The sequence below is a fragment of the Actinia tenebrosa genome, unplaced genomic scaffold (genome assembly GCF_029948245.1).
Source record: "Actinia tenebrosa isolate PJP-AT-01 unplaced genomic scaffold, QUT_ActTen_1.0 PGA_scaffold4__44_contigs__length_22323623, whole genome shotgun sequence".
NCBI lineage: Eukaryota > Metazoa > Cnidaria > Anthozoa > Actiniaria > Actiniidae > Actinia > Actinia tenebrosa.
Window position 1 is genome coordinate 1,712,732 of NW_028292581.1, and position 14,096 is coordinate 1,726,827.

Genomic DNA, 14,096 nt, shown 5'->3' on the forward strand with positions numbered 1-14,096 from the left:
CTTGCTGGAAACAAGTTACGGCTCTCATAACTCTGCGAATGAATATTTGCGCAATTAAGGATATACAGGACACAATTGATTCCTTTTATTTGAAATCTCATAGCGCGTTTAATTAATTTGTATCATAAATTATAAAGTATGCATTTTCTGAAAGCTTAAAGAGCAAATATTACATATTTATTGTCTTAATTGTAACTTTATAATCCCGTATAAGCAACTATTGTATTATTTTCATATTCTCTTTCCTGCTTTAATTTGGATCACTTCCATTATTCGCATTCTTTCGAGGGAAAACTATGACTTATGAAAACAGTCTAGCATAGTTTGGGATGATATAATTAATCTGCAATAGGACTACATGTTGTCCAATTTGGAAATAATTGAATTCAAAAAATTCCTCTGACTGCCAAATTGAACTCGGCCCGAATTTTGTCAGTCCTCGGAAATTTTTATTTTCTATAAAAAGCCTGACAAAGCTACATTCTGACACAAATGCAACAAAACATCTTTGTACAATTGAAAATACCGCTTCAAACAGGCATTTTATCATAGTACATCAGTTACTAACTGCTTAAAAAAGGTTTTGAGTGTTAACCCAAAACAAAATTGGGATCAAAACTCATACAAAAGTCTAGTTTTTGGCGCTTTTTGCCATTATTGCTCATTATTGAAAAAAAATTCCTCTTAATGCACTCTACAAAATTATTCGATTCTGACTGGACAAGAGGAGTACAATTAAATCCTCAATTGTTCTCTGTTGAGGCTCAATTTTGTTGAGTTAATTATAAACAAAAAATCGCACAATCTCTTCGTACAATTCGAAGATGCTCGTGATGTTTTGAATGTTCTCGGCTTGCCTAAAAAAAAACACTCGTACCAGTAAAATTCTGAATCGTACTCGAGATCGTGCGATTCCTACAAATAAAACTCATTTCAGTTTTGAAAAATCACATAGTATCCAATAAGAGCGCAAAGGCTAGAATTAAAGCGAGTGTATTTTTCACTCTGGTTAACGTACCCGTTAAGAGGTCAGGAGACTGAAGAACATTCCAGTCCTACCAGCCTGCCACTCAGCCCTACGGAGGGGAAAAAACAACCTCTGCTACCAGGGTAATTTGTAGTTAAAGGTACTGGGTGGGAGTGCAGTTTTATGGAAGTCATACATGTAATAAGCGTTATTGCGTTATTCGTATAGATCAGACCCACAAAAGAAGTCCAACTACCTATAAGAAAGTGATGGTTGGTCGGTTGTTGATATTACGAGATTGTTTGCCTTTTCCCCTTGGTAATTATTCATATTTACGCCAGGCGACGACAAACAAGAATTTTCCTGTTGGTGGGCACAATGCACCTTTTCTTTTTCACTGTTTATCATATTTTTCTTTCTTATCTTTTCAACCAATTTTATTTTCCTCAAGAGATTTTCATTAGGACTCAAGTTCAAGAGAGCAAATGAAGACTTCAGTCTCCACCGAGTCTTTACTGACGGCATTGTCTGGCTGTTGATAGACATTCTATCTTGCACACCCTCAGAAACACTGAATTACTATGGCAACCTTAAGATTTTTATTAAGAAACAAATACGCAACTGAAGACTTCAATCTCCACCGAGTCTTTACTGACGGCATTGTCTGGCTGCTTGATAGACATTCATAGATTTTGGTAACCATATCTTTGGGCATCCAAAGATTGAACAATATCGGGACTATAGGTCAGCAAGACATCACTCTTACCCCTGAAAATCTTGTTCCAAAAGAAAGACAAAAAGTGGTGATAAAGTGAGGCGTCTACAATCTCCAGCATCAGAATCAACACTTCGGTTTGTTTCACTTCATGGATAATATTGACGGTGTAGAGCTTGTAGGAAACACGAATAGAAAGCTCTGTAAACTTACAAAAGTTATCCAAGACAAACACAAAGAGTGTCATGTAGTAACTCACGTGCACCAAAGGGTAACTGTCTGTAGATGCCAGTGATGGGGGATAAGTAAAGTTCAACTGGTATATCAAACATGTGGTTAAGACTTTTGATATAATGACTCCCATCTCTACTTTATATGATCCTGAAGTCACCTTTGATGATGCTATAATTATTCCGTCATAAAGAATAATAAGACCGAGAATAAAGTTGAGGTACCAAAAATACTGCTTGCGCAAAAGAGAGATGATGACTTGCATGTTCTGCGCAGGTCGAAGCGGCTCGACGAGTTCACTGGGAATACAAACCAGACAGAGAACAATGATAGAGGTGAAGCATGAACAGCCGATCCAAAGACCCTTCCAGCAGTAGGCACCACAGCTTGGCGTTGCAACATGTTTGTAGATGGTGTAGTTGATGTTACAGTTGACGCTGGTTTGGGAATGATAGACGGTGCAGTCGAGCATGAAAATAGTGAACATGGCCAGACACACGAGACGAAAGACTTGGAAGAGTATGTAACACACGGCGGCGACCACATGCTTGCACTGGGCTGGAAAAACAATATCAGACAGGTTGGTTTTGTAAGGCACTAGCATGCAGTTGTAACAATTACAGTTGTAGGGCCGGGCGGTCAACCTGTTTTCCTGCGACCCACTCAGTGCTGTGATACCACCATTCATTTCCTTGTCGCTTACACCCGTCTTACAGGGGTATAAACATTTTTGTAGATGTTTACCGAGTCAATAATTGTTTTATCATACATTTTGTAAACTATGAATTATAAAGATTTAATTCTGCCTTCAAAAAAGATAGCAAACGTATTTCAATCTCTATTGTGACCTTTGATAAACTTCGCATGATATTAAAACGTGATATCTGCAGTAAAACTTACAGATAGTGTATTTATCACATGTGACGAGTTTACACGATATCATGGACTGGCTGTTGGCTCTCGACCAATGAGAAGCGAGATAGTGTGAGTGAGTAAAATGTATGAAAATATCGATTATTCCCGAGAATGGGGTCGGTGTCCACTGGTAGAACGAAGCTTGGGATTGGGCAAAATAACAAAAACAAAGAAAGAATGGATTATGGTGAACAATGTGTATTGTTCCACATGTGAGCTGCGTTCTTTGTTTTATCTCACGATTCATTGTTTGTTCATCCACTCCCAGGCTTCGTTCTGACATTAGTCCAGTATTCGTATGACCGTGAAACGTTCACGAACACGGTCGTGACACAGCAAGGGATACGCCGGACCAATCACATTGCACGAGAATTGACTCTCCATCCAATCAAATACCCGGAATACGGCATAAACACGGCGCGGACACGGTCACGACAAGATCACGGCACTTTTAGACCAATCATATTGCGCGTGAAAAAAATCAGCCAATTAAAATTCTAGAAAGCATCACGGTCACGGCACGTCACGCTTACGGCACTGAGCTTTTCACAGTCATACGAAAGCTGCTCTATGGTATGAATTGTGACGTTAAACGCTGAAACTACTTAAGATAATTATATTCAATGATTACTTTTGAATGAGCTGTTAAAAGGTATTTTCAAATTAGTAACAATAGTAAAACAGAAAAATGTTAAATGCAATAAAACTGTACGTAACTTTCGAAGAAAATAAGCTGTTCAAAGCTTATATAAAGATACGACTTTTGAAAAGTATGAATTTTGTAAGACTTTTCGACTTACTTCAAATAATAACAATGTTTTATTTAGTACCACTGTATTTACATGAACTGAAAGATTGAAAATCTAGATACTCTATAGACTATTTTCCTTTAGTGTTTTGACTGTATTTGTCACTATGAATTTTATTTCTAACTGAATCAAGATTCAAATATTTTTCTTTCAGTTGTAGTGTTAACAGGAAGTAACATAAGGTTTATTATGCGAGGTCAGTGGAAGACTCAACATAAGAGAGTTTTAGATTGACTTTTTTTTTCTCCCCGCAAACGGCAAACGTGACTACGTTTTCATAGTTTACCTGTATTTTACTTTACGTTTTACAAACCTTCTCGCCAAGCGCAAATACTCTTTTGTTTTTCTACTACTTGGACTTTTTTGCGATTCTTTTTCAGTAATTTAATAGAATTTTTTACTGGTCAACTGACGTTTCACGTTTGCCGTGAACGTAAATCTAAAACTCTCTATAAACACATACTATGCTCACCGGCTGAACAACAACATAGCTGCTGCTTGCAAATTATTCATTTTTATGTCCAAATCAATTAAATATGAATTAATTGATGTGAGACTTACCTGGAGCCATACTGCAAAAGCTGGCGTCGACTCGATAGTAAATAAATTAAACGATCTCAGAAGAATCAGAAGAATCAACAGAATCGATAAAGGTTCATAGAGTTATTTGATCATTGTTTAAAAAGTGGATGATCTGCTTCTAGAATATGAAGAAATGTCGTTTATTTTTATACTATGGAAAACTGTTTGTTTTGATAGTATCGAAACGGTTTCTTTAAGGAAGGGGATTCTATGATATATATTTAGATCTATGACGTAAATTTTTGGTGCTAGCCGTCACGGGGTATAAATTGTTTTAGATTGTGTTACGGTCTCGAATTTCCGTACAATTGTACTGACTCTAAATGAACTATTTACTTGGTTAATGTTTAGTTAGTTCTCTAAATACAAGTAAATGATCATTTGTCTGACTTGATTGAAGCTTTTCTTACTGCTTTTAAGATAGCTAAAGGAATCCGAGAACGATGTTCGAACTTTTTGGTGACCGTAACGCGATCCAAGAATCGGACAAACATTGCATTCTGTTTAACCGCTACGAGGATTATACGAACCGATTTTATTATTTTTACTTAAAGTTACAATAATAACCCATGTAAACTAAGATCAACTGCGATCGGCTGTGAAAATTATCTGCTGAAAATAAACTTGTAAGATTGTTAGTCCGAATTTCGCCTTTGTCTTCGTTTATATGACGTCACGGCTGCGCTGCGCTATTGGCTGTGCTCGATCATAAATAAATCACAACAACTCTTATCAGCAGCCCGAGAATGGGAAAGGGGACGGGGGAGTTTGGTGGAGAATAATATTTGAAGCTTTTATAAATAAGAGCTGTGAGAATTTTTTGTAAGTTTTGATTACTTCTATTTTCATAAACATGCGAACTCTCTAGCTGCGAGCTGCACGCTGAAGTTTGTTTTTTTTCGCTGCCGTCAATCGAAAATATGAAAGGTACTGACTGATTAGTTTTGATTGACAACAGTGAAAAACCAAATTCCAGCGTGCAGCTCGCAACTGAAACAGGGCGCTAATTTGACTGCGCATGTTCACGTTCATGTAAAGAGTGAGCAATATGCCCGGCAATATGGCTACTCTGTTCAGTCTATTATAAACAAACGTTTTTCGTTGCACTAATATGCTTCTACGTAAAGTATTTTTCTGCAGGATATATGTTAAGGACTACTTTTATATCAACACGAATTTAGAAGGAAAAAGCTTAATGCAAACGTGAGTTATCCAAGGTTATATATCTGAAGACGTTCGAAGAACCTCTGTTCATAACAGTAGGATGCAGTTTGTTGTTACGGTGGCCCACAAGTCTCACGGCAAAACAAAAACTCACGGCAAAACAAACTAAACTCACGGCAAAACAAACTAAACTCACGGCAAAACAAACTAAACTCACGGCAAAACAAACTAGACTCACGGCAAAACAAACTAAACTCACGGCATAACAAACTAAACTCACGGCAAAAGGCAATAAATTCACGGCAAAATAAACTTAATTCACGGCAGAATAAAGAAAGCCACGGCAGAATAAACTAAACTCACGGCAGAATAAAGAAAGCCACGGCAGAACAAAGAAAGCCACGGCAGAATACAACAAAGGTTGTGGTGGGCAACGACGTATTGGGTTCCCTGTTGATTTTTTTACCGCGAGCAATTTGTCAGCGGTTTTGATGTTGTAAATACAAATGGCGTCTGGTTAAATACTATTAAATTTACAAGTGCAAAGTTTATCAATTTATCATAACCTTTAAAAGACTTTAGACTTCAATATTGACCCTGAAACAATAAGAACGCTTTATGATTATTCCAAAACAAAAAGTTTCAATGATAAGAACCTAAGCTTGACAAGAAATAATTAAAAATGAATGTATGTAATGAAATGAATGGTTTTAGGAGATATTTTTGAAGAGAAAAATCGGTTCAAGGTTTGTCATCGCCGGGTATGTGATTTCAAGCCGATCGGTTGTTTGGATGCTCGATGTTCTAGCTCAATCAATCGCGTTTGAATAAAGTTATCAAATGAAATATCCACCACTTAGCACCATTTTGAGGCGCGCAAGTAACAGCTCTTATGGTCAAAGGCCACCTTTCCTCATTTAGTTCTCGGATGTTTTGGCAGTCAGGAAACAAAACAATCCTTCGTTCGCGAGGGTTGCCAGTGAAGTATTGTGGCCCCCAACTAGTTAATTGAAGGTATACACAGTGTAGATATAGGAAATCCCCAACTGCAAGAAAATCCACACCAAACAGGTGAGACAGATTTGACATTCATAATACTTTCTCGCCAGGAGATGTTCACACAACGACAGTCAAATGCAAATGAAGCAAAATGAAACCTTTAACCCACAATGCTTCACGCGACTTGATCACCCTCCTCTGATTCTGCCGTGGCTTTCTTTATTCTGCCGTGAGTTTAGTTTATTTTGCCGTGGCTTTCTTTATTCTGCCGTGAATTAAGTTTATATTTTGCCGTGAATTTATTGCCTTTTGCCGTGAGTTTAGTTTGTTTTGCCGTGAGTTTTTGTTTTGCCGTGAGCCTTGTGGGCCACCGTATATTTGCCTAATTTTGATATCATATTTATTTATTTGGCTAAGATATAAATGAAATCGACGCTTTGTAACAACAGCTATAGAATGTCAAAATCTGAGTAACTTGTGTGAAATTCCAACGATTTGATGTTATTCCCATTCAGATATTTCCAAAACACTTATCGACAACCACCTGTTGATTCACATTAAAATGATGTGCTATGCTTGCCGTCTAGGTGTATAGGAGTCGATATGTTTTATAAATTGGGGAACCTTGATTTTTACTCTCATTTAGATACTATGCAATGATTTATTCACTATACACGAACTTGAATGTTCTATTGTTACATACTTGTCACTGTAGCAAAGGTTTCTGTTTCTTTATATTCTTTCATTTTTGCCATCATAAGCTTACCGAAAATCGAAAATTTTGCAATCGGAATGATTTCAGTGATTGATAACTCAATGTAAACATACCTAATTATTTCAAATGTGCAAATCAGATAAATGTACAACATTACAGTGGTTTTCGCAAAATCAAGTGTAGACACCCACCACTTTCCAGCTGATTATAAGGACTTAGGTAATGTAATATTATAAATGTACTATCGAAATTGTTTTGAAAATTGGGAAACGTTGCTTAACTTTGTGTTTTGGTGAGGAAAAATGTAATATTTACAACACAGGAAGCCCTATCACAAACGCTTAGAATTTGAAATTCTGATAATAAATAAACTGATAGATTTTAATAAAAAACCTTCAGCTGTCTTGTTATAGTTGTTTATGATATTTCGAAGAACTTGCGCTTTTTTTAGCTTGAATTTAGTACTTTTTATAGCACATTGTATGTGGTCATGTAATACGGTTCAGCGGCGGGATTAAGCGCATGCCACACACCCACGCGCGCGTTTTTTGGAACTACGACTGGAACCAATGGAACGAACATGGTATGAGACAGAATAAGCCTGAAGCGAGATGACGTTTTACCCCCGACTCTATACTATAATAGTTTTTAAAATTCTTTCATAGTAAAATTTTTGATTCCTTAGAAATACAGGAACAATAGAACAATAGAACAAAAGCAATGTGAAAAGGATTATGGTCTAGAGACAGGGGGTAAAACGTCATTTCGCTTCAGGCTTATTGAGACAGCTGTTTGTAATCGTGAAGGAACCATAGCTCTATAAACAGTCCAAAATACTTATTAGCAAGAAAGGCTAGTAACCATTGAACACGTTCTTTGGGCCTCGCGTTATCATGTTTTGATCGCTTGCAGGGTAAATTCTTTATCATATCAGTAAAGAACCCGCGGCGGTGTATCGATATTTTGCCGAGAGATATAGCATGATTAGCAAACCAACTAATTTCTCAGGAAAAAATATGACAAATATGAATCAAATATTTCAAAATGACATTGGAAGGTGATTGTCTATATCTTTAATTTTTTTATTTATTGTGCTGTGCTATGCTCTAGCTGTGGTGCTGCGTTAGTATACTTGTATGGTGTCACCAGAAACTCATAAAGGAGTTGAAACAAGGTAACAGTCGTATTTCTTTAGTGCGATTCTTCGGAATATTCAACTTTTTTGCGGACAAATTTCTTACCAGTAAATCACATCCTCTGGCTTTAAAAAATATCGAAACTAAATTAAAAACAGATGATCCAAATGATTGTTTCAAAGATTCAGTAAATATCCACTGAAAGTCAGAAAATTCAGCGGTTTTCGGAGTCAGTGCTATGCGAGGGAAGCGGCTATCTTGAAACAAAACTCATCATTCCAAATATGGTATTAAAATGCCTAATTTGCATATCTGGGAATATTTCGGAGCATGATTATAGTGTCACGTTTCGACTGCCTTATGAGTTTCTGGTATTATGAAGCACAGCTATTGTCAGTGGCGTTGTGTTCATTTAAATTACCGTTTAGTTCCTGCGTACACTATGCCACAGTCACGGTACTCAAATATTTTTTAACGAATGTTTTAAATTTTTTATCGGGATGGATTCGGGGATCAAATTTATAGTAAAATTATATTATATTATCTTGTACGAGTCTTTTAGGAAAAGGTTTTTGATATTTTTTTGTGTTTATTTTATAAGAGGAACCCTCAGTGCAAATCACTTCGTGACGTCGGTAACGTCAATAAAGATAAGAAATTAAAATAAAACAAAAACAAAAACGGAAATGATCAACTGATGCCCTAATCTCGAAGTGATTTGATTACGATCTTTGATTTGATCTCGTTCATTACTAGGGTACGTAATGGCTAAAGGTTCCCCGAAGGCACTTCTTTATGAACTTTTAATGTTTCAGTTTCCGCCACCGTTTACTCATTTTATTTTGAGTCATTACATTAGCATACTTCTGAATATAATGGTCTCTGCCATCTTTATTGACGCCACTTGACGTAGTGTCAGCCAAACCTATTCACTCCGTTCCTAGATTTTTGCTTCAAATTACAGAAAAGAGAAGAGAAGATACAGAAATCGGAGAGGGAGAATTGAAAAAATATATAAAATGGCCTGTACAACATGACCTAAATAAAATGGTCTAGATAAATGGCCTATATAAAATAGTGATGATGGTGCATGTGATGATGATGAAGGTAGTGATGATGGTGCATGTGATGATAATGAAGGTAGTGATGATGGTGCATGTGATGATAATAAAGGTAGTGATGATGGTGCATGTGATGATGATGAAGGTAGTGATGATGGTGCATGTGATGATGATGAAGGTAGTGATGATTGTGTATGTGATGGTGATGAAGGTAGTGATGATGGTGCATGTGATGATGATGAAGGTAGTGATGATGGTGCATGTGATGATGATGAAGGTAGTGATGATGGTGTATGTGATGATGATGAAGGTAGTAATGGTGGTGCATGTGATGGTGATGAAGGTAGTGATGATGGTGTATGTGATGATGATGAAGTTAGTGATGATGGTGCATGTGATGATGATGAAGGTAGTCATGGTGGTGCATGTGATGATGATGAAGGTAGTGATGATGGTGCATGTGATGATAATGAAGGTAGTGATGATGGTGCATGTGATGATAATGAAGGTAGTGATGATGGTGTATGTGATGATGATGAAGGTAGTAATGGTGGTGTATGTGATGGTGATGAAGGTAGTGATGATGGTGCATGTGATCGGATGAAGAAGGTAGTAATGATGGTGCATGTGATGATAATGAAGGTAGTGATGATGGTGCATGTGATGATGATGAAGTTAGTGATGATGGTGTATGTGATGATAATGAAGGTAGTGATGATGGTGCATGTGATCGGATGAAGAAGGTAGTAATGATGGTGCATGTGATGATGATGAAGGCAGTGATGATGGTGCATGTGATGATAATGAAGGTAGTGATGATGGTGCATGTGATCGGATGAAGAAGGTAGTAATGATGGTGTATGTGATGATGGTGAAGGTATTGATGTAGGCGCATGTGATGATGATGAAGGAAGTGATGATGGTGCATGTGATGATAATGAAGGTAGTGATGATGGTGCATGTGATCGGATGAAGAAGGTAGTAATGATGGTGTATGTGATGATGGTGAAGGTATTGATGTAGGCGCATGTGATGATGATGAAGGCAGTGATGATGGTGTATGTGATGATAATGAAGGTAGTGATGATGGTGCATGTGATGATGATGAAGGTAGTGATGATGGTGCATGTGATGATGATGAAGGTAGTAATGGTGGTGCATGTGATGGTGATGAAGGTAGTAATGGTGGTGCATGTGATGATGATGAAGGTAGTGATGATGGTGCATGTGATGACGATGAAGGTAGTGATGAAGGTGCCTATGATGATCTTGGTCATGAAGAAGAAGGTGGTTGATGGATTCTGGTAGTTTTGAAGCATCATAAAGCAAGTGTCTTGCATGTTGTTATAATAAGTTTAGTTATGGCTTGCAATGTACCTGGGTATTGTTATCAAAGATAACCGGAATCATTGATGGATACGGAATAATGAACGAAATGTTTGTTCGGAGTGATGTGTACTGGTATTCTAGGGATTGAGTTCGATTGCTCGATGCGTTACTAGATGGTTGTGATGCAGACAACTGTTATTATGCATGTTGGGGATCTCTATTGTTTTCATGTGTACCTGTTCAGGTACTGTTTCTATTGAGAAATCATGAGGACTGGCTATGATGAAGGTTTGGAAACCGAAGTACGGTTCGGAATATTGATTAATAGAATTTACCTCTTTTATGTATAAAATATAGATGTATTTTATTTTAAAATATGTACTCATGATTCCAACCGGCAGGAGTGTATAGAATAAAGAGTGTCTTGGGTCGGTAAATAACAAGAGAGAAATGCAGTCAAAGTAATCAACGTACAAATGTTATAGTATTCAATTATCTCGATAAACTTTGCTACAAATAGTCTTATCGCCGGGTTCTTTTGAATCTGGATTTCGATCTCTTTGTGTCGTTGACATTTATTTTATCCATTGGTTCGTTTATTTCTTTGTAATTGTTCGAAACATTTGACTAGTTAGATCAGATAAGACTTTTTTAGTTAGAGCCGACAGGCTGTGCGCATGCCTGATTAACCGCCCGATGATAAGCTTTTTTTGACAGTTTGCGTACGCTTTTTTCATCCTACCTTAGTTGTCAAGCTGTCCTATCTGACTTGTTATCAATAGCACGTTTTACTTTGTATTGAAGTTATGTAACATTTGCACATGTTCTGTACATCCATGTCATGAAGCTTGCACTGAAAATTTGATTAGTGAAAACTGATAATGACATGCCCGTCATTGCAATAAAAATATAATTAACTCAATAATTATTAAGTCCGTTTTTATCGAGCCTAGAAGTCCATACTTTTAAGAGGAAAAGTGAAACATCGATCGGTTTTGCACATTTTCTCCATTCTGATTGGCTAGCTAACATTATTGCTTAGATCAGCTGGATGGTATTCATGATGGGGGGATCGGAAGGGGGTAGGACTGAGGATATTCTACGGAGAAGGAGAAGAAGACTGAAGTTGTTATAGAGGATGGACGAAATAGAAAAGGAAGGTTATGGAAATTTTAGGACGCAGCTCAAATGATTAAGGGCAGACCTTTTCAATGGTTTTTGACCAGTCACTGGTTCGATAGGAATCTTAATTGCCTTCCCATCCCCTGAGGCTAGTTGATATTAAGTCTCCTAAAAACATCAACTTTCTGACAAAACGTAATCAAATCGTGGAACAGATTAACTCATTTCGTAAAAAAAAAAAAGCTTAAAAAAATTGGCAGTATCTCGGATGGTGCTGTGCACAGAAAAAAAGTTGTAATTCCATTGATATTACTCATAAGTTGTTACTTTTCTGGAGAAACCTTGTGTAGACGCAACCCCCCCTCCCCCCTGCCCCTGTGGGTCGGCTCTGACGAAATAACAGCATAACACTGTAATTTGTTCATATTTATTATATGGCCATAATTATCTATTTTTTATTCATCTTAACTCTGTCTTGAAGATGTTGCGTTTAATAAAGACTAGTGTGTTTGGCGTTCTTCTGTTTCTGCTGCAGGACATACTCCTTCAATCGGATTCAAAATTACTCCTAGACCAATGATATTACATATTTTTACTGGCTCTTTAGTTGACCACACGTTATGAAAGAGAACGGCTATTATTTGTCTATGTTGTGACTTCCTGGATGTAGTCGAAATATCATTTATGCAAAACTGGATTTTTTATGCAAAGCCGACCTCGTACAAAAACAATTTCAGTTCTTGTGAAAAGCAAAAAAAAAAAAAAAAATCACTAATGCTATAAGTACCATCTCAATGTCAAGTTTTGAAGCAAGAAAAACAAATGAACGTAATGAAATCGAGGTCAAGTGCTTAAAAATGAATCGCAAAACAAAATTTTGAAAATCTAAATTCAGAGTAAATTTAATAAAAGCAATGCTAATTGAAACGCTAATGAGACACCACATTAATAAATCCATCAATATGATAAGCACATAAGTACTAACTCTACTATTAAGAAAAGGCCGACGATATCATATGACCATTGTTCAAAACTCGGTAGAAAATGAAAATTGGCGTCTTTCCACTCAAAAAGTGAGCAGCAGTTAGGTGGACTCGCGAATTGCCGGCATTACTAAAAATCACAAGTCGAAAAACACCAGGGGGGGTGGGGTTTTGGAGGTCGGTAACCCGCGGAACAGGGGGTCTTGCGCGATCCGCCGGCAGCGCGAAATGTCCCTAACTGCTGCTCTGTTGGGGTCGTAAATGGAGCAAAAGATATTCTTTAGATATACATGGCATCCGTCGACAACATTCAAAACGAAACTGTGCGCAGGCTGGGAAATCAGGTGATGGATAACTCAGATGCGGATTTTGTCTTCGCTACATTCATGGAGGGCAAGACAGACAAGACTATGAATCACGAGATGGCTGAAAGGATAATCAACAGAATGCCGGACGGTGACTACCGTTTGGAGTTGACGTTCGTGAAGTATTTGGACGGCGAGTGGGTGATAGAAAAGGGCCGTAATCCCATCAGGGCGTCTGGTAAGCAGAGTTTGTTCGTCTTGAATAAGCACACGCGACCAGGGGCATTGGAGGGAATTGACATGCTCTTCTATGAGGTCGCTTACCCGGTTACCGTGGTCATTTACGGTGCGTACGAGATTAAGGAGCCGGATGTCAAAAAGTTGCGACCAATGCGACATCCAGGTAATTGTGTCGGGAAGTTGGTAAGAGAGTTCTTCGAAGATTCCTCTCGTGGCGGTAAGCTTACGCCAAAAAGAAGAGAAGCCATCAGGAAATGGGAAAATGACACACATAGGATTGGAGGTACCATCAAAAACATCAAGAAGTTAGAGACGGCCTTAGAACGCCGCATACACGTGAAGGACATCACTGACGGTTGCATTTACGAAGGGACGAAAAAATATGGAGGTAGAGGTGCCCCCATTGTCATCTACCAACACAATGGACACGCTTGGCGAGAACTTAGGTTCCCCAAAAAGAAGGAAACTAAGGTTTATAAAGCATCGCCGTTGGCAGAATTGGTCCACGAGAATTCCGTTTGGTTGATGGACGCGGAAGGAAGTCAGTTTATGACGCAGGATGGTACTCTTTACAGGCCTCTAGTAGAACACCAACGCATTCAAAGTGCTTGTGAAACCTTAGGGGAAGACTTCTCAGACGAGGTCCTTAGCTCTCGTAGTTTGGACTTCTTAGCCGCAAAAAAGAGGAACGGATGGAAGTCCACGCCTAAGGAATTCGCCGACATAGCCAAAGCCTGCGTAGAGCATGGTCATGGAGGTCTGTGGAACATGGAGTATGACGAGAACGAATACGTCTCCTTAGACATGAAACATTGTTACCCTG

The 14,096-nt window shown here is 38.0% G+C and overlaps 1 protein-coding gene across 1 annotated transcript; it reads right to left on the reverse strand.

The window, feature by feature from the left end:
* Nucleotides 1-89: 89 nt before the first annotated feature.
* Nucleotides 90-4,384, reverse strand: LOC116299080 (uncharacterized). Its single transcript, XM_031707718.2, has 2 exons — nucleotides 4,199-4,384; nucleotides 90-2,471 (listed from the first exon to the last, which is right to left on the reverse strand). The coding sequence occupies exons 1-2, from the start codon at nucleotides 4,206-4,208 to the stop codon at nucleotides 1,651-1,653; spliced, it is 831 nt and encodes a 276-aa protein (XP_031563578.1). The 5' UTR covers nucleotides 4,209-4,384; the 3' UTR covers nucleotides 90-1,650.
* Nucleotides 4,385-14,096: the final 9,712 nt, after the last annotated feature.